General features: G+C 40.3%; 1 protein-coding gene across 5 annotated transcripts in view; it reads left to right on the top strand.

Moving 5' to 3' along the window:
* The window catches only part of SORL1 (sortilin related receptor 1), a 105,230-nt gene extending 92,584 nt beyond the window's left edge, over positions 1 to 12,646 (top strand). For 3 of the 5 annotated variants that reach the window (XM_050921924.1, XM_050921921.1, XM_050921923.1), the window contains exons 41-48: positions 817 to 1,001; positions 2,264 to 2,383; positions 2,487 to 2,651; positions 3,438 to 3,612; positions 4,186 to 4,292; positions 5,452 to 5,644; positions 5,985 to 6,197; positions 7,449 to 12,646. In XM_050921924.1, the coding sequence (XP_050777881.1) occupies positions 817 to 1,001; positions 2,264 to 2,383; positions 2,487 to 2,651; positions 3,438 to 3,612; positions 4,186 to 4,292; positions 5,452 to 5,644; positions 5,985 to 6,197; positions 7,449 to 7,516 (1,226 nt within the window). In that variant the 3' untranslated portion in view covers positions 7,517 to 12,646. The other 2 variants (XM_050921920.1, XM_050921925.1) reach the window with 2 other exon arrangements.
* The last annotated feature ends 607 nt before the right edge of the window (positions 12,647 to 13,253 follow it).

The raw sequence follows: 13,253 nt of genomic DNA, 5'->3' as shown, positions 1-13,253 counted from the left end.
CCTTGACCTCTGGGAAAACCCCAGGTAAATTGGGATGAAGCAACCAGCCTCAGAGCAACATTGGCACATGTAGCCCCTGCCCTTTTCCTTTACACGGGGTTATGGCCAGTGGGGTGGGGCGGTCATGAACCCGCATCCTCATTCCTCCATGCACTGCTCTGCACGGCCACAGTGGGAACATGCACCCGTAGATGTACAGAGTTCAGCACAGCCTCTGCTGCTGGCTCCATTCTCCCCCGCCAATACACAACTGAATCTTTCTGGGAAGGAGGCAGGATTATATATAAAGTGGAAACAAAAGAAAAAAAAGATCTGCAGAAAATGCCAGATGACGAGCCACAGTTTCAGGCACTGGCTCCTGCTCCTGTGGACACAATTTTGTGAGCAAAGCAGGTGCAATTTTGCACCCCATGAGTATTTGCAGGTGTATTTTAAGCAACATAGATGTCTAAAACCTCAGATTGGTCAGATTGGGTTGAACATTTTACCTTCATATTAAGACTGCAGCTTAGAAATTTGTACCTTCTCAGCACTGGGTCAAAGCACCACTGAGGCTAATCCAATGTGTCCCTGCTAATCAGTTAAGGAGAAATCATTGCCATTTACTGTCATCCCAATAAAACAACTGTTTCTATTAAGTGACATGTTCCCAGGTGCAACTGTATTAAAAAATGACACCTAATGAATGAACGTACAAAACAAATGGCCAGGTGACTGTGTATTAGTGAGTAATATTTATTAAAGCATTCATCTACTGTCCAAGTGATTACTAATAATTCGCTTAACCAAATGGCTCAACTTTCTCTTCTTGTTCAGTGGGTAATTTGACAGCACACACGCCGTATGAAATTTCTGCATGGGCCAAGACTGCACTGGGTGACAGCCCTCTATCGTTTGCACATGTTGTGACCAGTGGTACGAGACCTGCGTCGCCAAGCCTCAAAGCCAAAGCCATCAATCAGACTGCTGTGGAGTGTAACTGGACTGGACCGAGGAACGTCGTAAGGCTCCATTCCTTTCTTACCCGTCATGACTTGTCTTCGGTTTAGCCTTGGAATCTCAGGCCATAAGCCATTTGGACAGAATTGTTTAATAGGCTTTTGTGAACACCCAGGCCCATCCTCTAGGAAAACCATGGTGAACTTTGCACCATTTATAGTGATTTGCACCATGGACTCTGCAAAACGTATGTCTGAAAAATGATGCAAATCACATCGAGTATCCTCTTAGATTGCAAGCTCTTTGGAGCAAGGACTGTCTTTGTTTCAGATACTTGTACAGCGCCTAACACGACAGGCCCTTGGCTCTCAATCAGTGATACTCAGACTGAGGCTTGTGAGCTGCAAGTGGCTCTTTAATGTGTCTCCTGCGGCTCTTTGCAGCACATGATATTAAAACACTGTGTGATTTAATTATTAATCAATCTAAGTTATTAACCAGTCAGGATGCTTTTTTCTATGTTATTAACTAATTGTAGTTGATAAAAATTAATAATACTTGGTCAGTCATTTTGCTGTGAGAATAATATATATATTTAGATTATATTAAAAAAAAGCTAAATATTTTCCCTTTCGCACTGTTTAAATATGAATATCTAGTACTATAGTATATATATCTAGTACTATAGGAAATGAAACAGCAAATTCATGCAACGGTGGCTCTTATGGGTAATGTTGATCACTAATTTGGCTCTGGAACCACTGATGTCTGAGTATCACTGCCCTACTGGCCTTGATTAAGTTCACCGTACTATCATATGGAATCTTGAATATGATTAGTTAAAGTGGATGTGTTTTTTGTAATGCTACATGGACATCCTTGCTAGATACCAGAGGCAGAACAGTGCATAGCAGTTAAGACAGGGAGTGAAGAAGGCAGCACCCAGTTAGGGCATTTAGGCAGACTGTGGATGTCCATGCTGTAACTTGGACAACTGCAATATACACATTTAACTCCCTCTGATGTATCAAAGGTTCCACGGGATCTTTCATGACCCTAGCTGGTCTGGACCAAAGTTTTTTGTCTCCTCAAAAGTACAGGAACACCTTCACCCCAAAATAAAATACCATGCTGTGACATTGGGACATTATAGATTCAAAGGGAGGGAGGCTGTGCCACATGCTAAATTTCCAGCACCTCTTTGATCCTAGACAGTAATACATGACCCTAGATTTAATCACAGTCTGGGTCATTTGGTAGGTTATATCCCCCACAGCTGCGGAGCAGAGCTGCTGAGTATCCTCTTCTTTGTTCTTCTCTACAGGTCTATGGTGTTTTCTATGCCACATCGTTCCTGGAACTATATAGAAACCCTTATAACACCACCACTGCTTTACACAACATCACTGTGATCGTGAACAGAGATGAGCAGTACCTGTTTCTGGTAGGATGCTTTTCTGTTCACTCTTCGCACACATACAGCCTGGACTAACGTTTGCTACTGAAATCTTAAGCCATGATATTAACCAGCATGCTGCCACTTTAAGGTCCGTGTGATGTCTCCATACCAAGGACCACCTTCCGACTACATCGTGGTGAAGATGATACCGGACAATAGACTTCCCCCTCGGCATCTGCATTCTGTGCTCACCAGAAAGACATTTGCGGTCATCAAGTGGGAGTCGCCTTACGATTCGCCTGACCAGGATATGGTAATACCTTTGCACACATGACTTACACTGATGGAAAGGGATACTCAACTCTGTAAAGTGCTTTCGGATCTATTTGGGAGATATCTACTCTAACTGCAAGATCAGTGCTCTCCAAATGGAGAGCATTCTGCATCTTAGTGGTCCTGATTCTGATCTCACTTGCTTTGGGGTAACTCAGGACTAACTCCACTGAAGTCAGTGCATTTGAAAAGGGGCATTCAGATCAGAATCAGACCCTGGGCCATTGGCCTGCTGGGTCAGTGATGTCATGTCCCTGTGCCTCAGTTTCCCTATCTGTAAAATGGGGACAGTGATGCTCACATCGTTTGTAAAGCTCTTTGAGATAATGCTGATCTGCTGATGAAAAGCGGTATGAAAGAGCTGAGATGCTACTATTGTATATCTTACAATACAAGCGCTATAAATCCTCCTTGTAAAACTGGTATCTTAAATTGAATGTAAACATTGCAAAAAAGATGATATTTTACATTGAACTACAACACAAAGTGCCGACATGAAAAAAAGAAAAATTATCTTATTCCCCAGCTGCTAGATTTAGTGGGTCAGTAAATAGCTTTCTGGGGTGTTGGTCCATCTGCTGCTAATAATGCATTGTAAGACGTTTGAAATCCCACTTGGCTTCACAATTTTCCAACACATAGAAGACTTTGTTAAATTTGGTTCTTGCCCCGAGTCTCATGTGCTAACTGGCATTTTATATCACCAGCCACTGGATGGGAAGTAGGAGCTTCTGTCATTCACTGTATGTCATTTTCCTCCCTGCAGCTGTATGCTGTCGCAGTAAAAGATTTAATTAAAAAAACAGATAAAATCTACAAGGTGAAAACCCGTAACAGCACAGTGGAATACACCATTAAAAAGCTGGAGCCGGGAGGAAAATACCATATAATTGTTCAGCTCGGAAACATGAGCAAAGAATCCAGTATGAAAATTACCACAGGTAAGGAAAGAGTATTAACATTGGATAGTGTGGCAGGTTATTGCATGCTTGTCAACTAGGGAACCTAACACCTTTCACCAAAACACCCAATACTGCCCATAGTTGGAGGCAGGATATAGGGCTAGATGGACCGCTGATCTAATCTGGCATGAGACTCCTGTGTTCCTATGTCATCCAGTCCGTCTTCCATACTTGAGGCCTGATCCTGAGAGATACTGAGCCTCTGCAACTCCCAGGGAAAGCAATAAAGAGCCTTTTAATAAAGGGCAGTCAGTAAAAGAGGCAGGCAGGGAATTTTTCACCTGCTTAAAATGGAGGAATTAAAAATGTCCTTTTTGTCAGAGTGAGGAAACAGAATATCTCCTAGGTATCCTCTCCTCCCATTGATACTAGTTACAAAGCTCTCGTTGATTTCAATGGTGCAGGTCCTGTGTGTCATGTCAGTGTATACAGAATACAGTGCTGAATATATATATATATATAAACTCTCAGTAGTGAGCTTGTTTATTCCAGTTTCTAAAAATAGAGACATGATTGATAAGTAATGTGTTTGCCCATTTTCCCCATTTGCAGTTTCACTCTCTGCACCAGATGCCTTAAAAATTATAACGGAAAATGATCATATTCTGCTTTTTTGGAAGAGTTTAGCCTTGAAAGAAAGTTATTTTAATGAAAGCCGGGTAAGTCCAAAAGTTTGCTTTGGTTTTTATTTATTTATTTATTTTTAACTAAGAAGCTGGTTTGGTTAGAGGTGAAATGAAAGATGTTTTACAGAATGGTTTGAGACCACAATACACTGACGTGCGTGTCTGTGTATGTATATGCATTTCCGTCTGTGTCCGGATAGATAGATAGGTATCGCCCTTATTTCCCAGCATGCTTTGCTCCACACTAGCACTACCATACAGCTGTTCCAGTAAACTTCATTACCAAACCTGCCTTTGTCTCCTGTTGTTGGAGGTGAAAGACCTAGAACCACCAGGAACCAGGATAAACTGAAGGGAGAGGCAAGTTCTTAGCCCACCCTCCCTGCTTATGGACACCACCCTCAGGGCTCAGAGCTAGGGTCAATATTCTGGTGTTTTTAATAAACTCCAGATTGCTTCTCTGCCAGTTCTTCCCCCTCGCTGACCCAGATCCCCATCCTACAGGTATTGTTCAAGGAAAACCTGGAATGGAGTAACATTGGCCTAGGAGGGGTGTCTTCATAAAATCATTAAAAGGGCAGTACATCCTATTCCACAAAGTTTTCTTGATATTCCTCCTGCGTGCAGGTAGCTTTGTTTATTCATTAATGATATGAGATCTATTCCACTGGCTTTTGAGGACATCACCCTCCTCCTGAAAATGTCTACTACATAGGGCAATCAAATTGTTGAAGGGAATGGGAGTAGGACACAGAGCCTTTCACTTGTAGGTCACCACAACAGTAGTGCTTGAAAAGTGTTATCATCTAAAGACTGATAGAAGATCTATGGGGAGTGAATTACTGGTGCTCTCAATTCAGTTCCTAGTGGATGGGGGTCCATGTCACAAAATTATCATTCCCTCTTTGGCAATTTCAGGGAGATGCTAAGCACTGAGTAATCCATGGAGGCTGAACTCTCTTAGCTCTAGATTAGTCTCTCCGGGTCAGGGTTGAAGCTTATTGACAGGGTTTCCTGAAGGAAGCTTGCACTATTGCTGTCAGTGGGGTATCAACAGGGCTAAACACACTAGCAAAAAGAAGTTTAAAAGGGTGTCAGAAGTAGCCAACGCTGAATGGCAGGGCTCATTCAGCTGAAGAACTGAGTGACGTGGGTTTTATTCTCTGCGGTTTTTTCCACCCCCGTACATCAGGGTTACGAGATACACATGTTTGACAGCACGATGAATATCACAGCTTATCTTGGGAACACCACAGAGAACTTCTTCAAAATTTCCAACCTGAAGATAGGCCACAATTATTCATTCACAGTTCAGGCCCGATGTCTTTATAGCGGACAGATGTGTGGGGAGCCTGCTACTCTTCTGTACGATGAACTAGGAACGGGTATGTTTTCATTCATTGTGTTTCTGCCTTCATCCAGACAAGATCAAAGCCTAACCTTTAAATACAAAAACAAAAGCTGTTTTGGTGGGTTTTTTACTGTGTGTTCGTCAGGCCCAGGACTTAATGAAATATCATATTGTTAATAAAATCTATAGTTGTGTTCTGCTAGAGGGCATCTAGAGGAGATCACCGCAGTTAGCAGGATTTAAATGTTACTGTGATTTTACACCGTGCAGACTCATTATTCCACTGGCAGATCTTCGGGAAACTGAATACATTGCAGTTACCTGAACACTGTAAAGCAGCAGTTGCAAATGGCAGGTTTTTTCCCCATTCATAGGTGAAGATGCCTCTGCGTCTAAAACTGGTAAATCCACCGATGTAGCTGCCATCGTGGTCCCGATATTATTCCTATTGCTTGTGACCATGGGAATAGGGTTTGTTGTATTATACACGAGACACAGAAGACTGCAGAATAGCTTCACTGCCTTTGCAAATAGCCACTACAGCTCCCGCCTTGGGTCAGCCATATTCTCTTCTGGTGATGATTTAGGTAAGAAGTGCTATTCCATGTCTTGAAATTTTATGAGAGGTTTGTGGATCTGTATCCACAGAAGCTCTCCTGACGCATTGACCTGTATGGTTGAAATTACTGCAGTTCCTGATCACATTTCAGTTTCAGGGAGCAGCCTCCAAGTGCCGCACAATTTTATGTGGCCGAAGCAGCATTATTTGCAGCTCCTGTCCCATCTACCCTTGGCTCTAGGCTCAACCTCCCTCAAAGACATCTACAAGGGTGTAATCTGTACAGCATGCGAGCAACCCCACTGACTGTGCCCTCTCAGCCATGCACAAACATGGCAAGTCACATGCACAGCGCTGCCCAAGAAGGATGTACAGAGCATGGACAGATGCATTCTCTTTCTCCCTTCTTATCTACCATCTCTTGGCATTTTCAGTACATGGGAGCACAGGTTCAACTCCTAATAGGGCCAGCTCAGCCACTTCATCCTTCCGAGTCAGATAAATTGAGAATTCCAGCTTACTGTTTTGGGGTTTCCACCCTGTGCCCATTGGAGACAAGATTCCCATGCACTTCAAAGGTTTAAGACCTCTGGAACAAACTCTCTGCTAGCATAATTCCACTGAACTCAGTTTAAGCCAGCGGAGAATGTAGTCCCATGTTTGTACTGAGAGGACACTACAGATCCCATAGAACACTCACTGTAAGAATCTGAGTTTACTCTAGTGTTCTCAGCCAAAATTGTCCCAGTTCCACCTCCACCCCCGAGATGGCTGTATATTCAATGGCAAATAAATTCCTGTGTGTGTATATATCAGGCTGTATCCAACTCCTGTAGAACATCCGTTGACTTAGATGGGAGCAGAACAGGCACCTAACTTCTATTTTGGGTTCGGGGGGGGAAGGGGGGCGCTTTGGGATGAGTCTCTTTGGATTTGTTCTTGTTCTAGTTGAAGTCTGTTGGTAGGGTTTGATCCCATGTGGTCGATCAGGTTCTACATAAATATAAGCAGCTTTTTATTATTGTTACTCCAAGGTCTCCTATCAATGCATAACTGCTGTGTTTGAACCGAAATCTACAACATGAAGCAAATTGTCCTCTGCTACTTCAGTTAGGGATGGGAAATTGGCTCAAATGGTCAAGCGCTTGCTTAGCCTGCCCCGCTACATTTTTTCTGGGTTATGCAGGAGGTCAGACGAGATGATATAATGGTCCCTTCTGGTCTTAGAATGCATGGAACTACTGTAGCTATGTGACAGAGTGTTCTGTTCACTTTCCAGGAGAGGACGACGACGAAGCCCCTATGATAACTGGATTCTCAGATGATGTTCCCATGGTCATCGCATGAAGCGCATTTCTGACTGTAAACCAAATGGTGTAAATATTTTATTTGATAAAAATAGTTGATGGTTTATTTTAAAAATGCACTTTGAGTTGCAATACATTATTTTTATATGGGCCAAAAAATAATTAAAAAAATACACTTTGTAGTAATCAACTGTGAACTGCAGACCCAGGTTGATTTAGAAATGAATTGCTTTGTTTTAACATTAATTTAGTCTTACAAGGCTGTGCTTGCTGGGCATGCTTTTAAGTCTGTGAGATGTTTTCTGTTGACTAAATTGGCTACTCTTTTTATTTTTCTAAGACAATAAGAAATTTATTTTAAAAAATTCAGGAGATTATATATATATATATAGAGAGAGAGAGAGAGGGAGACAAGTAATATAGTCCCTGAAGGTTTTACATTTACGTTAAAAAAAATCCTTTGGACTTTGTTTTATATGAAAGTATTTTTGTTGTGTTAATTTATTGGGAAATATGCTTTAGATCAGATTTTCAGAGTCGTAAGACATTGTACACGTTGTATAGAACGTGCGCCACTTTATCTTGCCTGGCAGTAGATTTTTGGTATCACAATCACTGTTACTACAATAATAATAAAAAAAAATGTTTAATTTTAATTTCCGCCATTATTAAAAAACTGGGTCAAAATTTTAAAACATTAGGGCCCAATTCAGCAAAGCACTTCAGCCATTTCTTACCCTTAAGCATGTACTTAAATCCCATTGCTTTCATTGGGACTTATGCTTCAGTGCTTTCCTGAATCAGACCTGCCGGCCTAAAGTGAGATCTACTTGAAGACTTAAAATGTAAGTGGCTTGATTTTCAGAAAGGGGAACCACAGCTCCCACTGGCTTCAGAGACAGAGTCAATCAGGCCACTTTTTGATCCTGAGTCAGTCAAAGTACTTAGGTATGTGCCTACCAATATTCACATAAATATTCTCCATGGAAGTCACCACTAATGTACATAGAGTTACGCACATACTTAAGTACATTGCTGAGTTAGTGTTTAATTTAGGTGATTAAGGTCCAGATTGTGCAAATTCTTGTGCACATGGGTAACTTTACACATGTTAGTACCACTGACTTCCAGAGTACTAGTCCCATGAGTGAAGTTACTTGTGTGTAACTTGTTAGAGATCTGGCCCTTAACATGGATTTAGATGATTAACCCTAAGCCCCAAAATTTTCAGTTCTGGTCCTTACTTTCTGCCTAACAGAACTACAGTCCATGTAGTTCTGTGCATCACCAGCATTGTCCTAAAAGCTTTAGGGTTACATACAGTAGTGGATTTGGTAACCTTGCCCTTCGTTTGCAGCCTCATCCTTTAGTTACATATGTTATTGACAAAAATTGGAAACTAACAGGAAAAGTGACCACTAACTGTCTTTAAAAACACATTTCAATACATGCTGTCAAATGCAATTAGACAAACATGTTTCCTCTACTGAACTTCTTTAAGATGCTAATACATTGGTGGGCAGCTGGGGTGGAGGGTGGGGACATGCTAGCTAAAACTAGAGAAAGTGCTTTGATTGCAGGGTTTCCACAGTTTTATGAAGCTATATTTATCTGAAAATCTGAATTCATTTGGGGTTACAAAAGGATACTATATTCCTTCATTGCTGTTTCCTAAAAGTAGCTGTGGTTTTAACTTCAAACTTCAGAAGCAACATATATATTCAGACCACTATCTGTTATGCACTTACTGTAGACACACCATTGGCTACCAAGCTAAACGTTAGCAGTTAAAAACGTCTGGTACCATTGTCTAGCTTCTTTGTAACAGTAAAGTTTGAATCCCACCACACTGAGTCAAAACTACTTGCCAGCCAGAGAGCAAATGATGTGAGTGAGTGTTCACGGATCACATCTATATATACTTGGTATATGCAAAGCCTATCAACTCTACACCAGTAAAATATAATGTGTCATCTTGTTATGATATAAATATTTTATTTTAACCAAAAGTATCTTTGTTGTGTAACTTGAAAATATAATTGCAGTCTTCCTATGGATAGAGTGAGAACAGAAGGGTCAACTATGTTTAGATAAACAAGTGGTTCATTTAATTTCAAATAAGAAAATGTATAAACAGTAGAAGTTCTGTATGGTTCAATACACTAAAGAAATACTAAATATATTTTCAGCTACTGACAGAGTGTCATTCTCAAGTGACAAATTGGTTCTTTTTCTTTTCTTTTTTTTCTGGGGGACCAGAATTGAATGGGATTTTGTGGACACTGCTTCTTTATTTTAAGCTTGTAGAGTTGTGACTTGCTTTTCTTACATGGTTTGAGGGCCAGATGCTATTCTGAGATACAACTTTTGAGTAACTCCAGCAAACTGTGGCGTAAATGAAATCACTCCTGATTTACACTAGGGTACCCAAGATCAAAAATCTGACCCTGAGTGACAAATTCCTAGATTTATTGAAAGATTCCAGTACTTGAAAAGTGGGGAAACGGCCAAAAGAAAGAAAGAGACCCCAGGGATGTGGTTATTATTTCTTATTCAACAGATATTTCTGCACAATCACTAAAAAAATTAGCATAACAGTATCTCAAAAGGAGTAAGTGTGTGTCTATAGAACACTGACATTGGTCAAATCCTGTATCCTTTACTCATCTAAGCAGTCCCATTGACTTCAGTAGAACTACTCACCTGAGTAAGGCAAGCAGAATTTGGCCTATTGTCTTTTGTTCCTATATAGGGAAACACACACTAAGGACCAACTCCAATAACTAATCTCATGGCCACTTTAAATACGCTATGATGATTCCTCAGTCTGATGTTCTCACTTTTGAAGTTAAAGACCTACTTCAGCTTGGGTAACTGATCGTTTCTGGTCACTTAGTCCGGTTTCACTGCATTCACTTCTCAGCTGTACAAAACATAGACTGTTTCCAGTTTGAAACATTTTGTTGCAAATGAAAAATACTCCTGGTTAACAATGCCTCAGTTAATGCAATGTGTGTGGCATGAAGTTCAGGGCATTGGGTCTGCACATTTGCTTGAGCATTGCTTTTGCTCGCTGAAGGGTTTAAATGGCACTTAAGCAGGTCATACACCTTGTGTGAGCTCTCCTGGGGGTGAATTTCACCTTGTGTGAATAGTGCTGTAATGGAGAAATATCCTCAACCCTCAAAACTTTCCCTTACAGCAAAAATAACCACTGTGCTGTTGGCAAAGCAGCCTTACAGGGCTAGTGTATTTTATATAAATAGAAAATAAGTTCTGGGGAGCATGAGCAAGATCGATGCAGTTATGGGTAAATTGTATATTTTTTATGAACTTTTGAAGCACAGAATCTTGTTCACAGATATGGGCGGGGGTTGTTGTAAATATGGTACACATAATACAGATCCAGATTTTGTTCTTGTTTTGTTTCAGTAGCTTTATGAAATGTGAAGCGAATTGTTACCCTAAATGTTGAGAGGTGACTGGGCTTTTCCTTACTGTAACAAAACAAAACTATTTAATACTTCAGCTAAAAGGCTGTCAGTTGTACGCTGATTATGGTGACTTCTAGTTATTTAACCTGATTGAACATTTGAGTCTGTTTTATTGTTCACAACACACGTTAGAAGCAAGCTGGCACTCTTAAGTCCATTTGAACTAAAGACAACAACTTTTAACCGTGTTGGCCCTTTGGTTTTTGATATTATATGGTGAAATATACATGGAGATACCATTTCCTAAACTTCAGAGGGATAACCGTGTTAGTCTGAATCCACAAAAACAACAAGGAGTCTGGTTGCACCTTAAAGACTAACAGGTTTATTTGGGCATAAGCTTTCGTGGGTAAAAAGCCACTTCTTCAGATGCACGGAGTGAAAATTTCCTTATTTTGAAATCTGAGGGCCCCTTCAGGAAAATGAAACCAAGTCCAGTGTTTCCCTTCACCGTGAACAAATTACTTCAGTTCCCTGTATAGCAAAAGTCTCATTCATAAAATGGTGATCTGCACTCAGCTGTCTACTGAAAATACTACACTGATTTCATACGTAGCACCTCCACTAACTGCAGTAGACATTCTGCATGTAGAACTGGCACATGAAGAGATTTCGATCTCGCAGTCAGAGATCAAAACTATATTATATATGTAGGATCATGAAAATCCTGATTACCAAAACTCATATTTACTCTTCTTGGCTTTCTAGCAGAATGGTACTACCGGTTAATGGAATTTTCACCAGACTGAATCCAGCACGAATCAGTATTTGGTAAATGATTTGGAAGATCTCTGTCCATTTCTCAGTAGACAGGTAGCCACAACATTAAAACCTATCCACAACACAGCACTAGTTAGTAAAACTGTTTCCAGACTCAGAGAATCTAAAACTACATGGCCAGGAGTCACGGAGACTGAACTTTCTTCTCAGACCTAGAGAGGGTTTCTCTAGGACTGGTGTGAAGTAACATTCGTGAGGCAGGCATAGCTTGCTCCACCACTGATCACGCTCTGTGGACAAAGGGGCTTCAGTCTCTAGGATGCTAAACATTCTCCCAAAACAGTACAGCCTTGTGCCACATATGCACACAGAAAGAATCAGCATGTTTTTATCTATTTACAGGGAGCTCAAAAGGTTTAATGAAAGATGTAGCTGATTTGTCAGTACAACTTTAGAAACTGTATTCAAGAAAGACAAGAATAATAATTTCCTACACAAATTCCACATCTCTTTCAAATGGACTTCAGAATGTGACTGGCATAATTGAATTAGTAACCTTGGATCCAGAGAGCTTCTTCACGTCTAGTGCCAACTTCAAGGGGTTTTTATATATATATAAATATATAACCAGTCATCATTCTAAACTTTCGGCACCCAGTATAGGCAATCTGTCTCATCCATTCTCATCACCATTAGCTTCACCTCTGTAAGCTCTTAAAGTGATGTTTAGACATTTATCATTTCAATTGCTTTTCTATTGTTTTTTCAGTCATCTGATTTCTGCTGCAGATTTTAGTGTCTTATTGCACAGTTTTGAAGGATTTTTGTGTCTTTCAATGTCAAACTTTTTTCACTGAATAAATAAAAATTGAGTCAAGAAAACGAATGTTAAAGAAAATCTGTTCTATACATGTCGAGTTATTTTTTGGAGTACAATAAAAATGTGTTTGATGCTATTTCTGAACACTTTTTTTTTATTTTTTTTACACTTTAAAGGATGTATTTTGTAAATAGGAGTTGTCAGTGACAGAGTCTGAAATTGACACACTGTGGCATGCCAGCTATTCTCACTTAAGTGATCCCGCTCTCATGGTTTTAATCACAAGGCTCATGGTATTTGTTTTCCTTGAAGTCTCAATTCCTGAAGTCATATGATTATATAAGATTCTCATCTTTCCTTTAAAAAATAAGTTTCTAGCCTTTGTGGTTACAGAGATATGTTTGTAAACATGACCTCTAAAGAACATAACACATTAATTTCTCAAAAACTCATGATTTTCAAGGCAATGTCAAGATTTTGGGGGAACCTGACCTACGGTTTTTGAACTCTTGAGGTTGACAATGCTGCTTTGGGGCTTAAAATACAGTGCACGGCACTGAATCTCACTCATAATGAGCTGTGATACAATAGTATGTGCACGTTCGTGTGATGCATGTATCCTATTGTGCCAAGCACAGTACAAAAAGAGAAGATGTGTTTCTACCCCAAGGAGCTTAAGCCACTGGCTTTCTCCTTTCCCCCCCCCACAAGGCCACTGCACCCTAATATCTGAAAAAATGGAG

Source organism: Gopherus flavomarginatus, chromosome 13 (assembly GCF_025201925.1).
Source record: "Gopherus flavomarginatus isolate rGopFla2 chromosome 13, rGopFla2.mat.asm, whole genome shotgun sequence".
NCBI lineage: Eukaryota > Metazoa > Chordata > Testudines > Testudinidae > Gopherus > Gopherus flavomarginatus.
This window is presented reverse-complemented; position numbering and strand designations above follow the sequence as displayed.